The sequence below is a fragment of the Larimichthys crocea genome, chromosome XVI, assembly GCF_000972845.2.
Source record: "Larimichthys crocea isolate SSNF chromosome XVI, L_crocea_2.0, whole genome shotgun sequence".
In the NCBI taxonomy this organism is placed as follows: Eukaryota; Metazoa; Chordata; class Actinopteri; family Sciaenidae; genus Larimichthys; species Larimichthys crocea.
The window spans coordinates 15,206,579-15,222,810 of NC_040026.1; the positions used below are offsets into that span (position 1 = coordinate 15,206,579).

General features: G+C 40.9%; 2 protein-coding genes across 3 annotated transcripts in view; one reads left to right on the plus strand and one right to left on the minus strand.

Annotated features, from left to right (window-relative positions):
- Positions 1-326: 326 nt before the first annotated feature.
- chac2 (ChaC, cation transport regulator homolog 2 (E. coli)) lies at positions 327-3,863 on the plus strand. Of its 2 annotated transcripts, XM_019278750.2 has the most exons (3): positions 327-706; positions 1,109-1,144; positions 2,481-3,863. In XM_019278750.2, exons 1-3 carry the CDS (start codon positions 572-574, stop codon positions 2,874-2,876), a joined length of 567 nt encoding a protein of 188 aa, XP_019134295.1. In that variant the 5' UTR covers positions 327-571; the 3' UTR covers positions 2,877-3,863. The 2 variants fall into 2 exon arrangements, with proteins under 2 accessions (XP_019134295.1, XP_027145558.1); XM_027289757.1 differs by lacking the exons at positions 327-706; positions 1,109-1,144 and adding an exon at positions 1,621-2,403 and having other exon boundaries at positions 2,434-3,863.
- Positions 3,864-6,353: 2,490 nt separating this feature from the next.
- Positions 6,354-16,232, minus strand: part of LOC109140633 (proteasome activator complex subunit 4B) — a 36,145-nt gene continuing 26,266 nt past the window's right edge. The window contains exons 39-47 of the mRNA XM_019268010.2: positions 15,721-15,812; positions 15,400-15,531; positions 15,018-15,220; positions 12,933-13,018; positions 12,627-12,755; positions 10,171-10,326; positions 8,833-8,971; positions 8,503-8,636; positions 6,354-6,826 (exon numbers count right to left, since the gene is read on the minus strand). Coding sequence (XP_019123555.2) covers positions 6,692-6,826; positions 8,503-8,636; positions 8,833-8,971; positions 10,171-10,326; positions 12,627-12,755; positions 12,933-13,018; positions 15,018-15,220; positions 15,400-15,531; positions 15,721-15,812 — 1,206 coding nt within the window. The 3' untranslated portion in view covers positions 6,354-6,691. The remainder of the gene's footprint in view (positions 6,827-8,502; positions 8,637-8,832; positions 8,972-10,170; positions 10,327-12,626; positions 12,756-12,932; positions 13,019-15,017; positions 15,221-15,399; positions 15,532-15,720; positions 15,813-16,232) is intronic.

A 16,232-nucleotide genomic window follows, 5' to 3' on the forward strand; every position in this document is an offset into this window, starting at 1 on the left:
CTTGTGAGCTGTGATCACTGACAGTATAAAGAAAGCTGTGGTTGAACAGATGTTAGTCTGACAGGGGTTTTGCACCGTGTGGACCATTAGCCTCAAATTAGACTGAAATAGCCTGAGACACCCGGAATGGTGGCTCGCTTTCAAAATAAAAGCCGAAACATACAAAACGCATGTCAAAAGCGGTAATACACGGTCTACTAAAATACACCACCACAATAAAGCAACGGTGTGGTATAGGTGGCGAGTTTAGATAGTTAATGTTATCAAAATAAGCGCAGTATTTTATAGAGTTGGGGTTTATTTTGAAAATAATCAAGCGGAAGTGGTCGTGTATAAACATAGTCACGATGACTTGACAGTCTTGTGCTGGGGGGCGAATCTGTAATGAGCACCTGTTCAATCGTTATCCACACTTAAATACAGGTGTAGCTGCCCGTCAGTCACTATGACGTTATGACGGTTTAACGTCGCTGTAATCTGCCTGTCTAGACTGACAGTTAGTGTCAGTTAGTCCGGCGTCTTTAACCGTCCTCAACCGTCGTTAACGGTTAGCTTAAACGTCTTCGACGTCATGTGGGTTTTCGGTTACGGGTCTCTGATATGGAAAGTGGACTTTCCCTACGAGGAGAAGAGGATAGGTTACATTAAAGGCTTCAGCCGCCGGTTCTGGCAAGGCAGCACCGACCACCGTGGAGTACCGGGCAACGTGAGTGATTCATGCCCGTTTTAACTAAAGCTAACCCCCGATAACGGCTATCAGCTTTCTGACGCAACGGTAAAACTGTTGTTTGTCCAAAAGAGCTCCTCTGACTCACGTTAAATTAATGTCATAAGTATTAATACAGCAGGTTATGACTGTTACAAACACTGCTACTACTACATTATAGAGTTTAGTTGCTGTAGGGAAATTTACATCCACATGTACTACAAGTTATCCATCTTTTAGACCTCATTTCTCAGGTATTATCATATAAACATGTATATATGTATGGCAGCATGTGTTGCTTCCATACGCTTTATATAAAGGGATTTAATAATCTGGTTTGTTGACATTTTGTACAGCTTTTGCTGATGTCTTAAAAGTTTGTCTTATTTGTGTCCTTTACAGCCTGGCCGGGTCGTGACACTGGTGGAGGATCCTGAGGTGAGACATTGAGACATTGAGACACTGAGACATTGAGACATAGCCCTGTTACTCTGCAACACACAGCTGCAACTAACAATTCATTTCAACGTCCGTTACTTTGTCAATTACTTTCTCGATCAATGGTTCAGTCTATAAAAGACCCTAAATGTCTGTCCTGCTCTCCTACAGCTCAAGGTGATGTCCTCTGACGTCTTGCTTTTGTCTAACCAAAAACCCAGTTTAGTCCGTTTACGGTGTTGTAAGTGCAGGTACCAGAAAAAGTTTGACCTGAAAGATAAGTTATAAAAGCTAATTAATACATAAACTTATTATTTAAGCATTTTTTCAATTTAAAAAAGACTTTAACGAACCTTGTGTCTGTCTATTTATTAAATAACATACCTAAATTTCTCCTCTAACCTTTACGCATACGTGAACATCCTATACGCAAAGAGAACAATCGGGTGCTTTAACAAGACTTTGTTAAATGCCTAACTTATCATAAAGAGTTGTCATTATTAATAAGTTGCCGTCCTCTTAAACGATATAAATCTTCCTCATGTTAATTAAATGTGACACAGTGGCTGTGGCTTTATTAGAAGACCCGTTGTGTTCAGCAAACAAAATCTCAATTTATTTACACGGTAACAACAGATTATCAGCACCTGAAGGTCATGATTCACCCTGCCTTTATTTATTATCAGGTGTAATAAAGAGGCCAACTAAATAACAATGGAGCTAAGTGAACAAGGAGATTTTGAAAATGAGATTCCTCTTAATAAAACACAGAGAGGTTTCAGGTTGTATTCGCTTACGTCCTGTTTTTACAAACTGTATGGAAATAAGATACCCAATGAGATGCTTTAATAAAGCGCAGACATTGCTGAAGCAATCCACTCTCATTTGGATTATCATCGGGTTATGTACAGTACACTTAATTTACTGGCATGACGTGAGACAAAGACACGCGCTGAACAAGAGCGCGTACTGCTCAGGAAATGAGATGGCATCTTGCGCGGCTGAAACAAAGGAAGGGAGGAAGGACAGTGTATTGTGTTGTGACCTTGGATGGGAGATAATTTGTTGCAGTTGATGGGAAGAGATAGAGTGATGCAGAGTGCGTCCTGTAATGTAGTGAGACCATGGTAAGCATGTAGAAAACATGCATTTAAAGGTGACTGATGAGTATCTTCAAAATGTTACAGATAAGGTTAAAATAAACCGTCACAGGATATGATCACAGAGATATAAAGAGTGATAGGGCTGAAACTAAATGGGTTTTTTTATTATTCATTTTGTCTATAAACCTTTCTGTGTAGCTTCCTGTTTTCCATCACGCACTCTTTCTCTTCAGGGGTGCGTTTGGGGCGTCGCCTACAAACTGCCGACGGGCCGGGAGCAGGAAGTGAAGAGCTACCTCGACTACCGAGAAAAAGGCGGTTATCAGGTCATCACGGTGACCTTTCACCCCCGTCCACCCCTCAGTCCCTCACCCAACCAGACGCTGCTCTACATCGGCTCTCAGGACAACCCGGACTACCTCGGCCCCGCCCCTCTGGAGGAGATAGCCAACCAGATCGTCAGCTCTACCGGCCCGAGTGGGCAAAACACAGAGTACCTGTTTCAGCTGGCCGATGCCGTGAGGACAATTCTGCCCGAGGACTCGGACACGCACCTGTTTTCTCTAGAAACTTTAGTGAGGGAACGACTACGCAGTGGGCAGAAACACTCGCACACTCAAACAGGTTGATTGTAATTAGATAACTAGCAGGGGGTGTCATGATTTCAATTATAAATCAAAAACTGATCACACATCCTCCCAGTATGTGGGACGCTTCAAACACTTAAAAGACAACACAGCGTAGCTTACAGGTAGCCCGCAGCTGCACTTTTCAACTCGACACCATGCCCACTGCCTGAGTCGGAGGTGTATTGCGATGACTAACCGTCCACCGTCACCACAGTTCAGTGTTTCCGCTGCTAAAAAGCTTCTTTTTTTTGCTATAAAGAATGCAGGATGACGCCACAGTAACGCTGCACGGACACAGACTTAATATTTCTTTTCTGTGACAGCGAGGAAGCACTTATTTCACCACATTATATATGACTAAGGTAACTTAAGTACCCCTTATAGCATGCACTTTTCTGTGACTGTGCTACCAGGAGAAAGAACTATATAGTCTCTATATACTATATTTATATTCAGGCTCGGGTTACTCATAGCTACCTTCCTTTAAAGGGGGGCTGGAGGCTTCTTGCAGGTGCAGAAAGTCAAGCTGTTGTTGTAAAGTGCCCTTTTTTGTTTTTGTGTTTTAACAGTTTGTTCCCAACTGACTAGTGGAAAAAAAATACTGTGATTACATTCTTCTAAATAAATGTGACCATATGGCAATGTTATTACACCATGTAGCCCTCATCTTTTTTTAACAAGAATATGAAAATGTTAAACGATTGTCAGGTCAAATCCAAGACTCGCTAGTCTACAACGACAACCGCCAGTGCTTAAAAAGGTACTCATGTGGGCCAGTCAGGATATTTGTCTGTTTTCTCTGTTAGTGCCTCACTGAAAAGTAATCTAGAACAAATCATGATAAAGCTGCTTCAAATTAGGAAAAATGAAAATGACGTAAAGGTGCAGTAACATTCAAACTACACAGCTGTGGATAAACTTGTAGATTTACTCCTTGTACAACGTTGAATTACACAAAGCAAAAAAAAGAATAAATGCTTCATATTCTGGGTGGATATATCTGCATTCACGGATACATGTGGTCTGTTTTTAAAACACATTTTAAAGTAAGAGTGCACTGCTCACTTTATACCTTAAGTGAAATATGGAGCCCACGCTGAAAATTTCCATTCGGATAATTTTGTTAAAAGGTTGGGACCCGGAGTAATCTTGGCACCCTTAAAGTCCTGAAACTTGATTTAAAATATTGATTATTTCTATACAACATTAAATATTCATGACTAAATAAGCAACAGCTAAAGTAAAAAAAAAAGAGTTGGTGTTCTGCTTCAGGGCTGAGTGGGTGTATTCAGACATGATTCACAATATGAAATATTTGATTTGAATGTTTCTAAATCATTAGTGCATGGAAGTATGTGACATGGCTTCTTGCTACATGTTTAAACAAGTGAGACGCAGTTAAAAATTGATGTTCAGGGCCTTAAAGCCTCAAACTCATCGTGGCTTTAATGATGAACACAACACGATGTTTCACTTTGGCTCACAAACATAAAAATATTTTATTTGGATGATACGGATTCACCTTTCGCACGTTTCTTTAGCTAGCATTCAGTCTTTTGGTTTTAATTAAAGATATCTTAACAACTTTTGGATGGATCGCCATGAAATCTGGTGCAGATATTCATGTTCCCCAGAGGATAAACCAGACTGACTTTAATGATCCCTTCTGACGTTGTCTCTAGCGCCACCACGTATCCAGTGAAATATGACCACTACACATCTTGGCATAAACTTAGGTACAGACATGGATGAACTGCAATCACTTTGGTGATCCCTTAACTTTTCTTCAAAGTGCCAAAATGTTATTAAAATTTGAATTTAATCTCAAACACCAGAAAAACAAATCTGAGCTTGTTAGCTTCTTAGTCTAGATGGATCAGAGCTGCTAGCATGGCTTAGTCTAGTTCCTGCCTCACAATGGTAAGTCCTATCTTTCCATGTACTGCAGTAGAGCAGTATTTAATTATAAGATCACAATTTGATTAAAATAATTGTCTCCATATCCCAGCTTCTTGATTTTATTGGTCTGGTTTAGATGATTCAAAATTTAATAAGGAGAACGAGGTTTGCCAGAGGATTTATGGTAGTTGTTGTGTACAGGCACACAAGTACACTTTATTTATTAGACTGCACTCATTCTGCCAGCAAACGTCTCAGCATGAAGAACATATCAAAGTCGGCGCTGCATGAGAAAACATAACACAGAATAAGAACAGTGACAGCTCTATCTGTGACGCTGTCTCTCTTAAGCATCTACACATGTGTACACAATTACATCCAGTTGTGTTTATTGGCTGCCGTCCGTAGCAACATCTGCACAACATAACATGTTCAGCGCTGTCATAAAAATCAGGGTTACGCAGCTTTTTAGATGTTTTAACTCATACAATGTTTGTTCCTATTTATTACATGTCTTGAAGGCACTTCCCTTTATTGCTGTTATACTGAAACTGTCAGGATAAGGTAAAGTTCAGGTTAATGTATAAATAGAGAGATTTCAGAACAGAATGAGGGACAGGGACAGGCCAGAGAGGTGATATCTAGATTGGGGACATACTGGCTACTCATTAGGGGATATGTTGAAGAAAACTGTTGAGACAGCCCATCTTTAGGAAAATGTATAAGAACCAACTGTCAGAGCTCCTCAGGGAGTCTTTTTCTCTGTAACCCCTTTAGTGTGTTGCACTGTGAAACGCTCCTCTTGTACAAGAACAATAAACTCAACTTAAACTTTGATGCTCTGAATCCGATCCTCCTTATTTAAGGGTTTTTCTTTAAAATTCCCATAACAGGCACGAAAAGCGAAAACTATCCGCGCAGAAAGAAACATCTGATGGAGTATATTTGAGCTCTATCTTGGTGCAGAACATAATCTGCCGTGGACAGCTACAGTATGTGATACGGACAGATAAACTGCAGGTATTTTTACGTGATCAGTCAACTCTGGCAAACACACAGCGAGCCTCGCTGTCTTCCTCCCTGAAAATAAAATACATCTCTCTTTACAAATGGTGCAGTAGTTTATTTAACAGGAAACAACAGTAAATTCTCAGTGTTGAGCTATTGTATGATACAACAGTGGGTTGTACAGAAATATGAAGAAACATTAACACAGTATGTTAAACATTTAATCACATATTATACGTGTATATAGTGTTATAAACATTGATATTGATATTATATATTATATATTTTATAGTAATAGCACCATTATCACATCACGTGTTGTATTACATAATAGCACTCCATTAATTTGTAGCATTTTGTACTATTAATGTCATTTTTTTATACTAATTCTACGTATTTATATCATCATATATGCTTTCTTTAATGAGTAAATAAATAAATAAATATGTTTTATGTATTATTTAAAAATCTTTGAAAGTAGGTAGATTTAAAATATGTAACAAGAAACTGATCTGAAAAGATACAGAGGTTTCTTGCAGATGTTATAAAATCGTGAAGTTGATGTGAATATATATACTACAAGAGCAACAAAAGAATACACCTGGAGGGTTGTTGTCTCTAAAGTTAAGTGGCCACCTTTGGGGCTGTTAAGCTGCTTGGCGAAACTAAATACACCAAGTGAGTTAAATATTTGAAACCGTTTAGCCCAGGACTACTTTCCTGCTGCCGAAGGCCAACATTGGCATGTGAGGTTCTAGAGGCAGGGCTCTCAGCCACTGCAGGAACGTCAGATAATTATTTTAACAGGCTGCACAGAGGACCAGAACAGTTTTAAAAAAAGTCTAATTGTTTTCTATGGTACTGATCAGTCAGTCTGTAGGGGACCTGGCAAGGCAGCTGGCCGTCCTTTAGGCGTAGTAACAGGGCGACACCAGCAGGTCTGTGAGCACGAGCAGCTGGTCATCAGTGAAGGACTGACGATGCTCCTGCCAGTTATCGTGGTGAGTGCGCCTGAACTCCGACAGCGTCTTCTTCACCGTCATCTAAGGACAAAAAAACATGACAATCATTACTGACACAAACTATTGTGAGTGAATGACAAACACACATATTATTACAAACATAAGGTGGTAGAATGCAACATTTACTTAAGTACTGTATAATCTAGATACATGTACTTCACTACAGTAGTTAAAATCAGCTCCACCTCGACCAACTATGTCAGTAAAATGCTATTTACATGTTAAGGCATCAGTAATAATGATCCAATATAATAATAATAAAACAGTATTATTAATCAAAGGTCCAGTGTGTAGGTTTTCGTGGCATTTACTGGTGATGTTGCAGATTGCAACCAGTTGAAGAGAAGAAAGAAGCACGTTCACTGAAAAGGGGAAGTTTAAATTGCCATGGTTGTTAAAATGAATTTTGGAGCAGGCAAAAGTTAGTGTAATGATGTGTATTGCATAGTGATAACATAGTTTACACAAATAACCAGGGATTGGTGGTGTGTTGAAGGTTGGAGTAACATTAACGTTAGACAAGGAAAAACACAAGTTTGTTCATTCATTAGTTGATGTACAAGTTTAATTTTGTTTTTAGAAGATAATTCCAATTCATTTTATTAAAAACTACTTGGACATTTACCTCCAGCCCCTACCAGCCTCCTCACAGGCTAAGTAGAGCTCTTTTGCTCACGGAGAACTATAATGTTCCATCATTGCAGTGAGACATGTACCTTTAAAGTGTTTGTGTCTTAAAATTAGGACATTTCCATTAAACTCTGCAGTAAACTCTTGCAATAAAGAGGGTGTTGATAGTTCTTTCTGTTGCCTAATTTGTTTTAAGGAGCAAAGAAAGAGCTGATAACAGCCTTTTCTGATAACGGCCATCTATTCCTACACTGAGAGCTTTTAACAGTGGGACTGGAACGAGGCTGGCTGAAGTAAATAGTAAAACAAAGCCTCTGACACTTGCTGATCTGAATCCAGCAGCAGATGACAATCTTCCAACCAGTGATCTCATTAGTTTTACATGCGTTAAAAACAAATGAGGGGGAAAAAAAGTAATTTATTGATGTTAAAATGCCACATATAACAATTTAAATACGTGGTGTAGGAATTATTCAAAGTGAAACAAGTCTGGAGTGAAGAGTTGGCGTGGTTCAACAAGGACACAAAAACAGGGAATAAAAAAACAATGATCACTTTAACCAAACGATGTATTCATGACTTAAACATGGAGCACATTCATTTTACATAATGGCCTTCGAACAAAGTGATTAGATCAGATTTTAAGGAAGGAAAAAGGTGCCTCTGCCCTGACGTCCACAACTGATTCTCACCACAGATTAGTGAGATATTGTAGCCTTTATTATTCATCACAAAACTCGTACAACTATTCTTTTCAGTAGCTTCTGTGACAGACTGGATAATTCATTTGCTCGCAAATATATATTTTAACTGTATTCTTTCTCCTCTCTTTCACTTTGCAACAGGAGAAGCACTAAATTATCGTCATCATTGACTCCCCACCGCTGTGATGTATTATTCAAACTCTGCACTACGGATTACATTGTATGTCTTCTTCATGCCTGAAGTAAGGCCAAAGACACAATTTTCTCCTCAATTGGACAATGAAATTATATTCTTCCAGCTCACAATGTGTCGTGCTAGATGTTTGCATATATGCGTGTACTAGTGTGAGTGTGTGTGTGTACCTCTATAGGCTGTGGGTCGTTGAGATGGTCACTCAGGTCCATCAGTATCTGAGGCATCCAGTCTGGGACATCGTAGGGGCTCGACAGGATGCACGCACTGAGGCCGAGCACTCCGGCATGGCGCCGCACTAAGTCTGGACACACACATGAACACACACACACACACACACACACAGACACAAAGAGAGAGTTAAAATAGGCTGAAGAATTTCAAGGTTCACAATTCCCCTGGGATAAGAAAGGGTAATAGGGCAAGTTTTACTGTGATTGCTTCACTGTGTGATTGTGACGTGCACGTAAATGTGTATGTGTGTGTGTGTCTGTGTGCACCTGTGGAGGCCAGCTCTCCTCTGGCCTTGGGGAGGCGAGTCTGACTCAGCGTCTGGAGCTGTGTCTGCAGACTGGAGTCCAGAGGGAAGAACTGGCACTGCAGTAAACCACTGAGGGTGGTGCCTGCCATGTCCCTCACCTACAAGGAAAAGGAGGAAGGGGGGAGGGATGAAAGGAAGGAAGGGGGGAGGGACAGCAAGGCAAGAGAGAGGAGGGGAGAAAAAAAAGAAACCTGTGAAAATCAGAACTGACAAATAAAGGATGCGGCGGACAGCACGAGGCAGTTTTAGGGCGAGAAACGCATACACAATTTATTAAAAGAGGCGAGTGCAAGGAGATCGGGGAAAAGCGAGGCACACAGGACAGAGATGAGCAGAGGAGGAGGACGCGAAGAAGAAGAAGAAGGATGAGGAGGAGGAGTAGGTGGAGGAGGAGGGGTAGATGCTGAGTTGAGCTGAGGTAAAAATTCACTTGCAGAACATCACTGCATCACTTTGCATAAATTATGAATAAGCAGTGAGTGACGGCTGATTCATTCAAATAGACAACGATACAAGGAGAACGCATTCACCAGCTGTACACTTACACGCTTTACAGACAAAATATTAAGCGGCGCAAGAGTTAGATAATCCGGGTGAAGCCCTGTGCTTATCGATCAGATCCAGATCAATGGAAACAGACGAGCTAAAGAAGGTTTTAAAAGCACAGAGACGAGTGAGACATGGAGTGTACAAATTAGGTGTAACCACAGATGGTATATAGAATGGATGGTGTACATGTGATGCCACCCACATTGAAGTTGGACATTTTAACATGGGGGCTTATGGAGATTGACTCGTTCTGTAGCCAGCCTCAAGTGGACGTTTGAGGAACTGCAGTTTTTGGCTTCACTTCACAGCCACAGAGGTTGCCAGCTTGGGCGTAATTCAATATTAGCAGAGACTGTGCTCCAGTCATAAAAGTGATTTTATTGCATTCAATAAATTGATATTGATGAATAATTAATTAACATAACAGCAGTTAACGTACTTTGCCAGATTTTGTTTCGGGAATCGGGATGGACTATGTTTAGATGACTAGAAAAGAAGTACTCTGTTAACATCCCTGTAATCACAGTAAGACAAAGGCACCAGAATAGGTAAATAAATTCAGAGCCTAGCATTGAGGTAGAGGGTTATTTTAAGTAATAACTGTGAATAAAAAAAGAGGGATTAAGATTTAGTAAGGAGAGACTTGGAGACAATAAGTGCCCATTTATAATCCTGTGACAATTATACCTTACAGAGGGGCAATGGCTGTATTAAACCAGTGTTTGCTGCTTTTTTGTGCATACATTACCTCGAGCTGTTCATCAAGCAGCAGCTGCATCACCAGTTTTCGAATGCGGAACACCTCGGCAGGCACACTGAGCAGGGTAAACAAGTTGTAGAAAACCATGATCTGGAGGTAGGTCAGTACTGAGAAGCGTGCATGCCAAGACCTGCTGCTTGCCATCTAGAGGGAGGTGGGACAGAGTGAGGGAGAGACAAGAGGTGGGCTGGGGTTCGTGCTCGAGTCCATTCATGCGTTCGTGCGTGCACAAGTTAATATGTTGTGTGCACAGGATTCATATGTTTGTGTGCTCAGGTTATTATCTTGTGAGAACATGCTTCTCTACATGTTTATCAAGTTTTATTTCCCCCTGTCATGTAATGAAAATCAGCCACGCTGGATGCTCTGTGAGGCAGCAGCAGTGCTTTGAGCTATGAACATGCTCACAGTGACCCTACTCAGACGCTGATGTTTAAGTGCCGTGTTCACAATCTTAGTTTAGTGTGTTAGAATGCTGGCGCTTCCTAATTAGCACTAAACAGTACACTAAAGAAGAGCTGAGGCTGATGGGAAAGTCGTTTCTTTTCAACTACAAAGTATAGGACAAACTGAAACTTTGACCTGAAGATGCTGCGTCCCCCAAAAATCTTATAATTCATCCTGAGGGGATTATGAATGTTCCTATCAAGTTTTATGGCAATCCACCCAATAATTGCCTGAGACATTTCACTAAATGAAATGAACCATGAATGTCTTCCCAAAATTTTACAGTCAACCATTAAATAGTGGTTGAGATATTTCAGTCTGGACCGAACTGGACGGATCACTGACAGTAAAAAGAATGGATGGCGTATGTGTGACGTCACACATAGGTTTCTGGAGGTTTCTCCCAGCTAGTCTGAAATTCTCCAAAGACAAACCTGAGGAACTTTGAATGGATGAGTTATATAAAAATTCACCTTCAGTACTGTTCTCTGAACGCGGAAATAAGCTCTAGAGACCAAAACTGTTTTTGTACCAGGCTGTAAACATGTTTATTTCTGCTGTGATGTTGGACATTTTAACATGGGGACTTATGGAGATTGACTCGTTCTGTAGTCAGCCTCAAGTGGCATTTGAGGAACCGCTTGGGACAGACTGACCGACATTGGCATCTCTATATTTTAGCTAAAGGGCTTAAAACATTGGACAGTCCACAACAGGAATCTTTTGCAGCATATTTTAATGGGCAGCAGAGTTGAGCAATCAAAGCACTACATGGATTTAGACCCCATTACTGAATACATCCATGATCAGTTACAGTACATGCTCCAAGAAAATGGCCTCAGAAGAAAAAAAGAGCTGTATGGGATCCCAAGTGTTCCAGCACACAGATGGTAATGCCTTCACAGGAGACAGGATTTCTCAACAGCACCAAATTAATCTCCATGTGTGTATTAATCAGCATGTTGAAGGCTTCTCTCTATCATTGGCCTACCAAACAAACAGTCACCAGAAAGTTACTTGGGACTAAAGAAGCATTAGAAGTGCTACTGTAGGCAGCTGTCCCAAACATGTGCACACAAACTCTGAGTCTGATGTGAAAGGCATTCATTTATGAAGGTATTTGGTTATTTAAAGCAACATTTTGGACAAATAAAACAAAATTCATATTTATTTTTTCACCCTCGGAACTGCAATTTTATTGTATTTATCTGCTGTTTCTTGCTCAATATTTAGCACAGGTGTTCTGCACCCCAAAATAGCGTCTTTAAAACCAAACTAACTGAACAGCACGGCAGCTTCTGAATAGATTTCCTTACTTTCATTAATGCTATGATTTGTATATCAGATATTTATTTTCACTGTTTGATTTGCAGAATTGTGGCTGACGGGAATGAGCCAGAAATAAGATTTTGATGTGTTTTCATTCTAAATTATATTTTAGAATAATACACATAATCATAATAATCCGTTTCCTAACCACTAACTCTATCCCCTTATCTTACATCCATTTTCCTAAGGCCTCTGTGGTGCCCGCTGGCATGCCCCGGCTCTAAAAAAACACAGCTACAGTATGAGAGTGGTATCGATTCTCTCATCTAACTCTGTGAGAAAGTGAGTATTTCCCAAAATGTCAGCCTTTTTACTTTAAACAACTTTTGCACACAACATGAAATCTTCCCACAAGATAAAAAATTTAGGCTCGGGTGTCAAGGTGCAACCAAAAAAATGTTGTTGCAACGCTTTCTCAACTCATATATCATTAAATATGAAACTAAACACGGTAGTTAGATATTCTGAGAGCATTGCAGACAGTTCTCAACAGGGGTGCCACTCACATACACAACCCACAGCAGAAATACTGTAAGCATCACAAAGTAAGCAAATTAAAATAGCACAGGTTGTTTTTAGTCCAACAACACCTTGGGCAGCATTAGCTTCGGTACACTGACAGCAGGCAGGTGGGGCAGTGTGTGCGTATGTTTGTGTGTGCATATTACCTCTTCCAGCGCTGCCAGAACCAGAGGGATGTGTTCAGGATACAGCAGGCCCTGGGACATGAGAGAGAGACACGTGCGCGCATCCTGCTTCATCTCATCATAGCTCTCATCAATCTCCACCGGGGCAATCTGCAGGGAGAGAGAAACAGAGAGAGAGATGGAGAGAGGTAGGAAGACACAGGGCTACGCACCATTTTGAGTAAATGAAGAGAGAAATTGAGTTTAATGGGCAAGTAAGATTGAGTGGGTAATAATGCTGCGCTGGGACCTGTGTGTGTACGTGTGGATATGTGTGTGTGGTGTTACCTTGAAGAGTAAAGGCAGGAGCTGTAGTTGCTGCTGAACAGGAGTGGTAAAAGTTCGCCCAGCGCTCGCCATCAACCATTTCAACACTGCAAATGGCACAAAAACACACACCCACATACACACTAAGTGAGAGGAGATTTTGGGCTTGCTGCCAAATAATAAAAACAACAGACTTGCTGCTGTGACCTTACTGCGCTGCTCGGCTAATAAAACACACTCTATCATGATTTACTATCTAATGATTTGGATAATTTCATAACCCGATATTTATCTGAATAATAGAGATCAGAGTGGTAACAGAAACTGAAAGAGCAACAATGCGCAAAAAGAAAAAGACGAGTGTTCAAGAGAACATTTTTGTCCTTGGGAACCATTTCTTTGCTGTTTAAAGGAGCAGTCTGTAGGACTTAGGTGACAAAGAAACTACGGGGGTTGTGAAGCAAAAACAATTTGAGGCCTAATTTCAAGCCAGTGTTTAATTTGTCTGTTCTGGGCTACTGTAGAAACATGGCGGGTCAACATGGCAGACTCTGTAGAAGAGTACACGAGGATATAGGGTTTATTTATTTTATTTTTTTTCATTCAAGGTAACAAAAGGGTAATATTCTGCTCTATATGCACTACTTTTCATAGAGAGCAATCAGCAATGTGATAATAATTTATATAAAATAATAAATAACTCCATCCAATTTCTGTAACCGCTTATCCTCATCAGTGTCATGGTGGCTGGAGCCTATCCCAGCTTACTTAGGGTAGACGAGGTACTCAGTGGACAAGTTGCCAGTTCATCACAGGGCACATAGAGACAAACATTCACACCTATGGGCAATTTAGAGTCACTAATTAACCTGCATGTCTTTGCACTGTGGGAGGAAGCCGGAGTACCCGGAGAGAACCCACGCAGACACGGAGAGAACATGCAAATGTTACAGATGATGGATGGATGGATGATTATACATTGCAAGCTAAATAAACTAAAATACTAATTACACCAAATTCTGTAAAGAACTTGATAATAATCTGCGAAGAACCAATATGAAAAAGTTCCTTGCAGAACTGACAAGGTTTCTCTATGGCATCATTATGAAGAACCACTTCAGGTTCTAACTTAAAGGGTGTACGGTAAACAGATAGGCCGCCACGAAAAACTGAACCAGGTGCTTATAAATCCAAAATAAGAAAATATTTATCTAGAATGCAATATTGAAAATGATAAAGTTTAGTAAAGGAAAGTCAAAGTCAAATAATTCTCTGTCCTTTGGAAAAACACCTACTGCTTCACCTCCAGTAGCAAAATAAAACTACTTTTTATTTCCCTTCATGATGGTGTAAACACTGTTTCAGCACCTTCTCCCCACCGCCAGGAATACAAATCTCGTGCTAAAATATTTAATACAACGTTTTTTCTTTTTAGCAGGTTACTAAAAAACCACCAAATTGTGTTCTCGATGGGAGCCGCAGCCTTGCTTACAGTACCTCAGCCATGCAGATGTTTTTCATGCGCACAGGTTTTAAAATATCCGTGTGTGGGATTTCTGCTGCAATACATCTTACTGGAAATGTAACTTTGGCCTCAGTCTGTATTTGGGTGGAGGCAGAAACCTGATCAGTGAAACCAAAACTACCTGCTTGGCTAAATACCACAAGTGTTTTTTTTTTGTAATTTGGGGGGACTGACCATTTAATTGAGTATAATAAAAAGTAAGAAAACAACAGTAAACTTTGTTTTTTTTTTAACTGTTTGAGACGAGCTTGTAACTGAGACGAAAAAAAAAAAAATCAATAATAAAATCTGGCACAAATTACTGCACTATGTGGCCTGCAGAGCAACCCTCCCTAATATCGAGTCCTTTCGTTAACTTTTTATTTTGAAAGTCTTGAACACACACCCTCGAAATTCCCCTTCATCTCCACTTCGCTACCTTTTAAAGTGGATTTAAAAGGTGAAATCAATAAGGGATCACAGCTCCTAGCTTGTTTTATCTGGCTTCAGTGTGTCTGTCAAGAGAACAAGCTGTCCTGGCGTATATGTATATACATTTGCCATCCACCACACAGTTTACATGCTTGCATCCACATTCTGACCCGTCTTGAGCAGTTTGACAGCCTGAGTGCGCTCGTCCGTCTCCTGGGTGTTCTCCTCGTGGACGTGGTTGTGGATCTCTGGCTCCGACGTGAGGGGTTTGAGCCTCTCTAGGACCCGGGTGACGAACTCTGCCACGTGAGGGGAGGAAGTGGGATGGGTGTTGGGCAGGGCCACGTCTATCATGAAGATATAGGTCAGGACACTGGAGAGAGAGATGGGGGGGCAGAGGGAGGAAAGTGGAGGGGAAACAGAAAGAGTCACAAATAGGAGAACAGGAGCAGTTGAGACAGACGTGGAGATAAGACGGCTTAGATTTGAACAGTGCACACAGACTAATTAGATTAACCTATTTAACCGTGATTATATAAGTTAATTCGGTACCTTCCAATGCGCTCCCTGACATTCTTATACACCTGGGTGAGTTTGGGCTCCAGGTAAGCCAGCAGCCTGTGCAGCAGTTCAGACACTCTCCACTGCTGCTGGGCCAGCCCTCCCTGAAGCACATACAGCAAACTGACAGAGACAAAGAGAGAGGGGGATTGAGGGATAGGGGTCGTTGTGTTATTGCGGCACGTTCAGCACGGCACAGGTCAGCTCGGGTTACTACTGCAGCCTGAAATCTGAAACACTCGGAAACACTGTTGATGACATAGACACATATTCTGGGCATACGGTTATTCATGCACATGACCATGCACATACCTAGCGTCCCTGAACGAGCCACCCTCTCCGCTCAGCGGGCTCTCCATCAGCAGCTCAAACAGCCAGTGGAGTTTCCTCGGGTCCCGGCCCTCCTGTTGGGCAGCAGCCAGGACAAAAAAAGTGTATTTTTGGAGCTTTTATTTCAGGTGGTCATCGTATACGAGGTGCTGAGGTGCACATATTTTCATGCTTTCCAGTAGAAAGACAGAAAGTAGTCCCTGGTTCTAAACTAAAGGTGTTTTTATGTTATATGATCATAACTTTGTGTACATTTTACTGATCTCCTACACAAAGGTGACTGATTCCCTTGCAGTTGACTGTAAATTGTAGCCAAAATGCTGAATAATACAAAGTTTGACCTGATTATGGCGCTAGAGGAAAAAGGGATAGGATCACCAAAGTCATTAAGATTCATCGTCTGAACCAACACGGTGGGCAGACAGACATATGGCGATGGTAGCGACTTAGAAATAACAAAACTTAAGGCAAAGATTGCTGCAAATTGTGTTTTC

Excerpts from the sequence above, each read along its gene's own strand:
- chac2 (XM_019278750.2), top strand. The coding sequence starts at position 572 with ATGTGGGTTTTCGGTTACGGGTCTCTGATATGGAAAGTGGACTTTCCC. Across the intron at positions 707-1,108 it reads ACCGTGGAGTACCGGGCAAC|CCTGGCCGGGTCGTGACACT; the intron begins GTGAGTGATTCA and ends TGTCCTTTACAG. Across the intron at positions 1,145-2,480 it reads CACTGGTGGAGGATCCTGAG|GGGTGCGTTTGGGGCGTCGC; the intron begins GTGAGACATTGA and ends CTTTCTCTTCAG.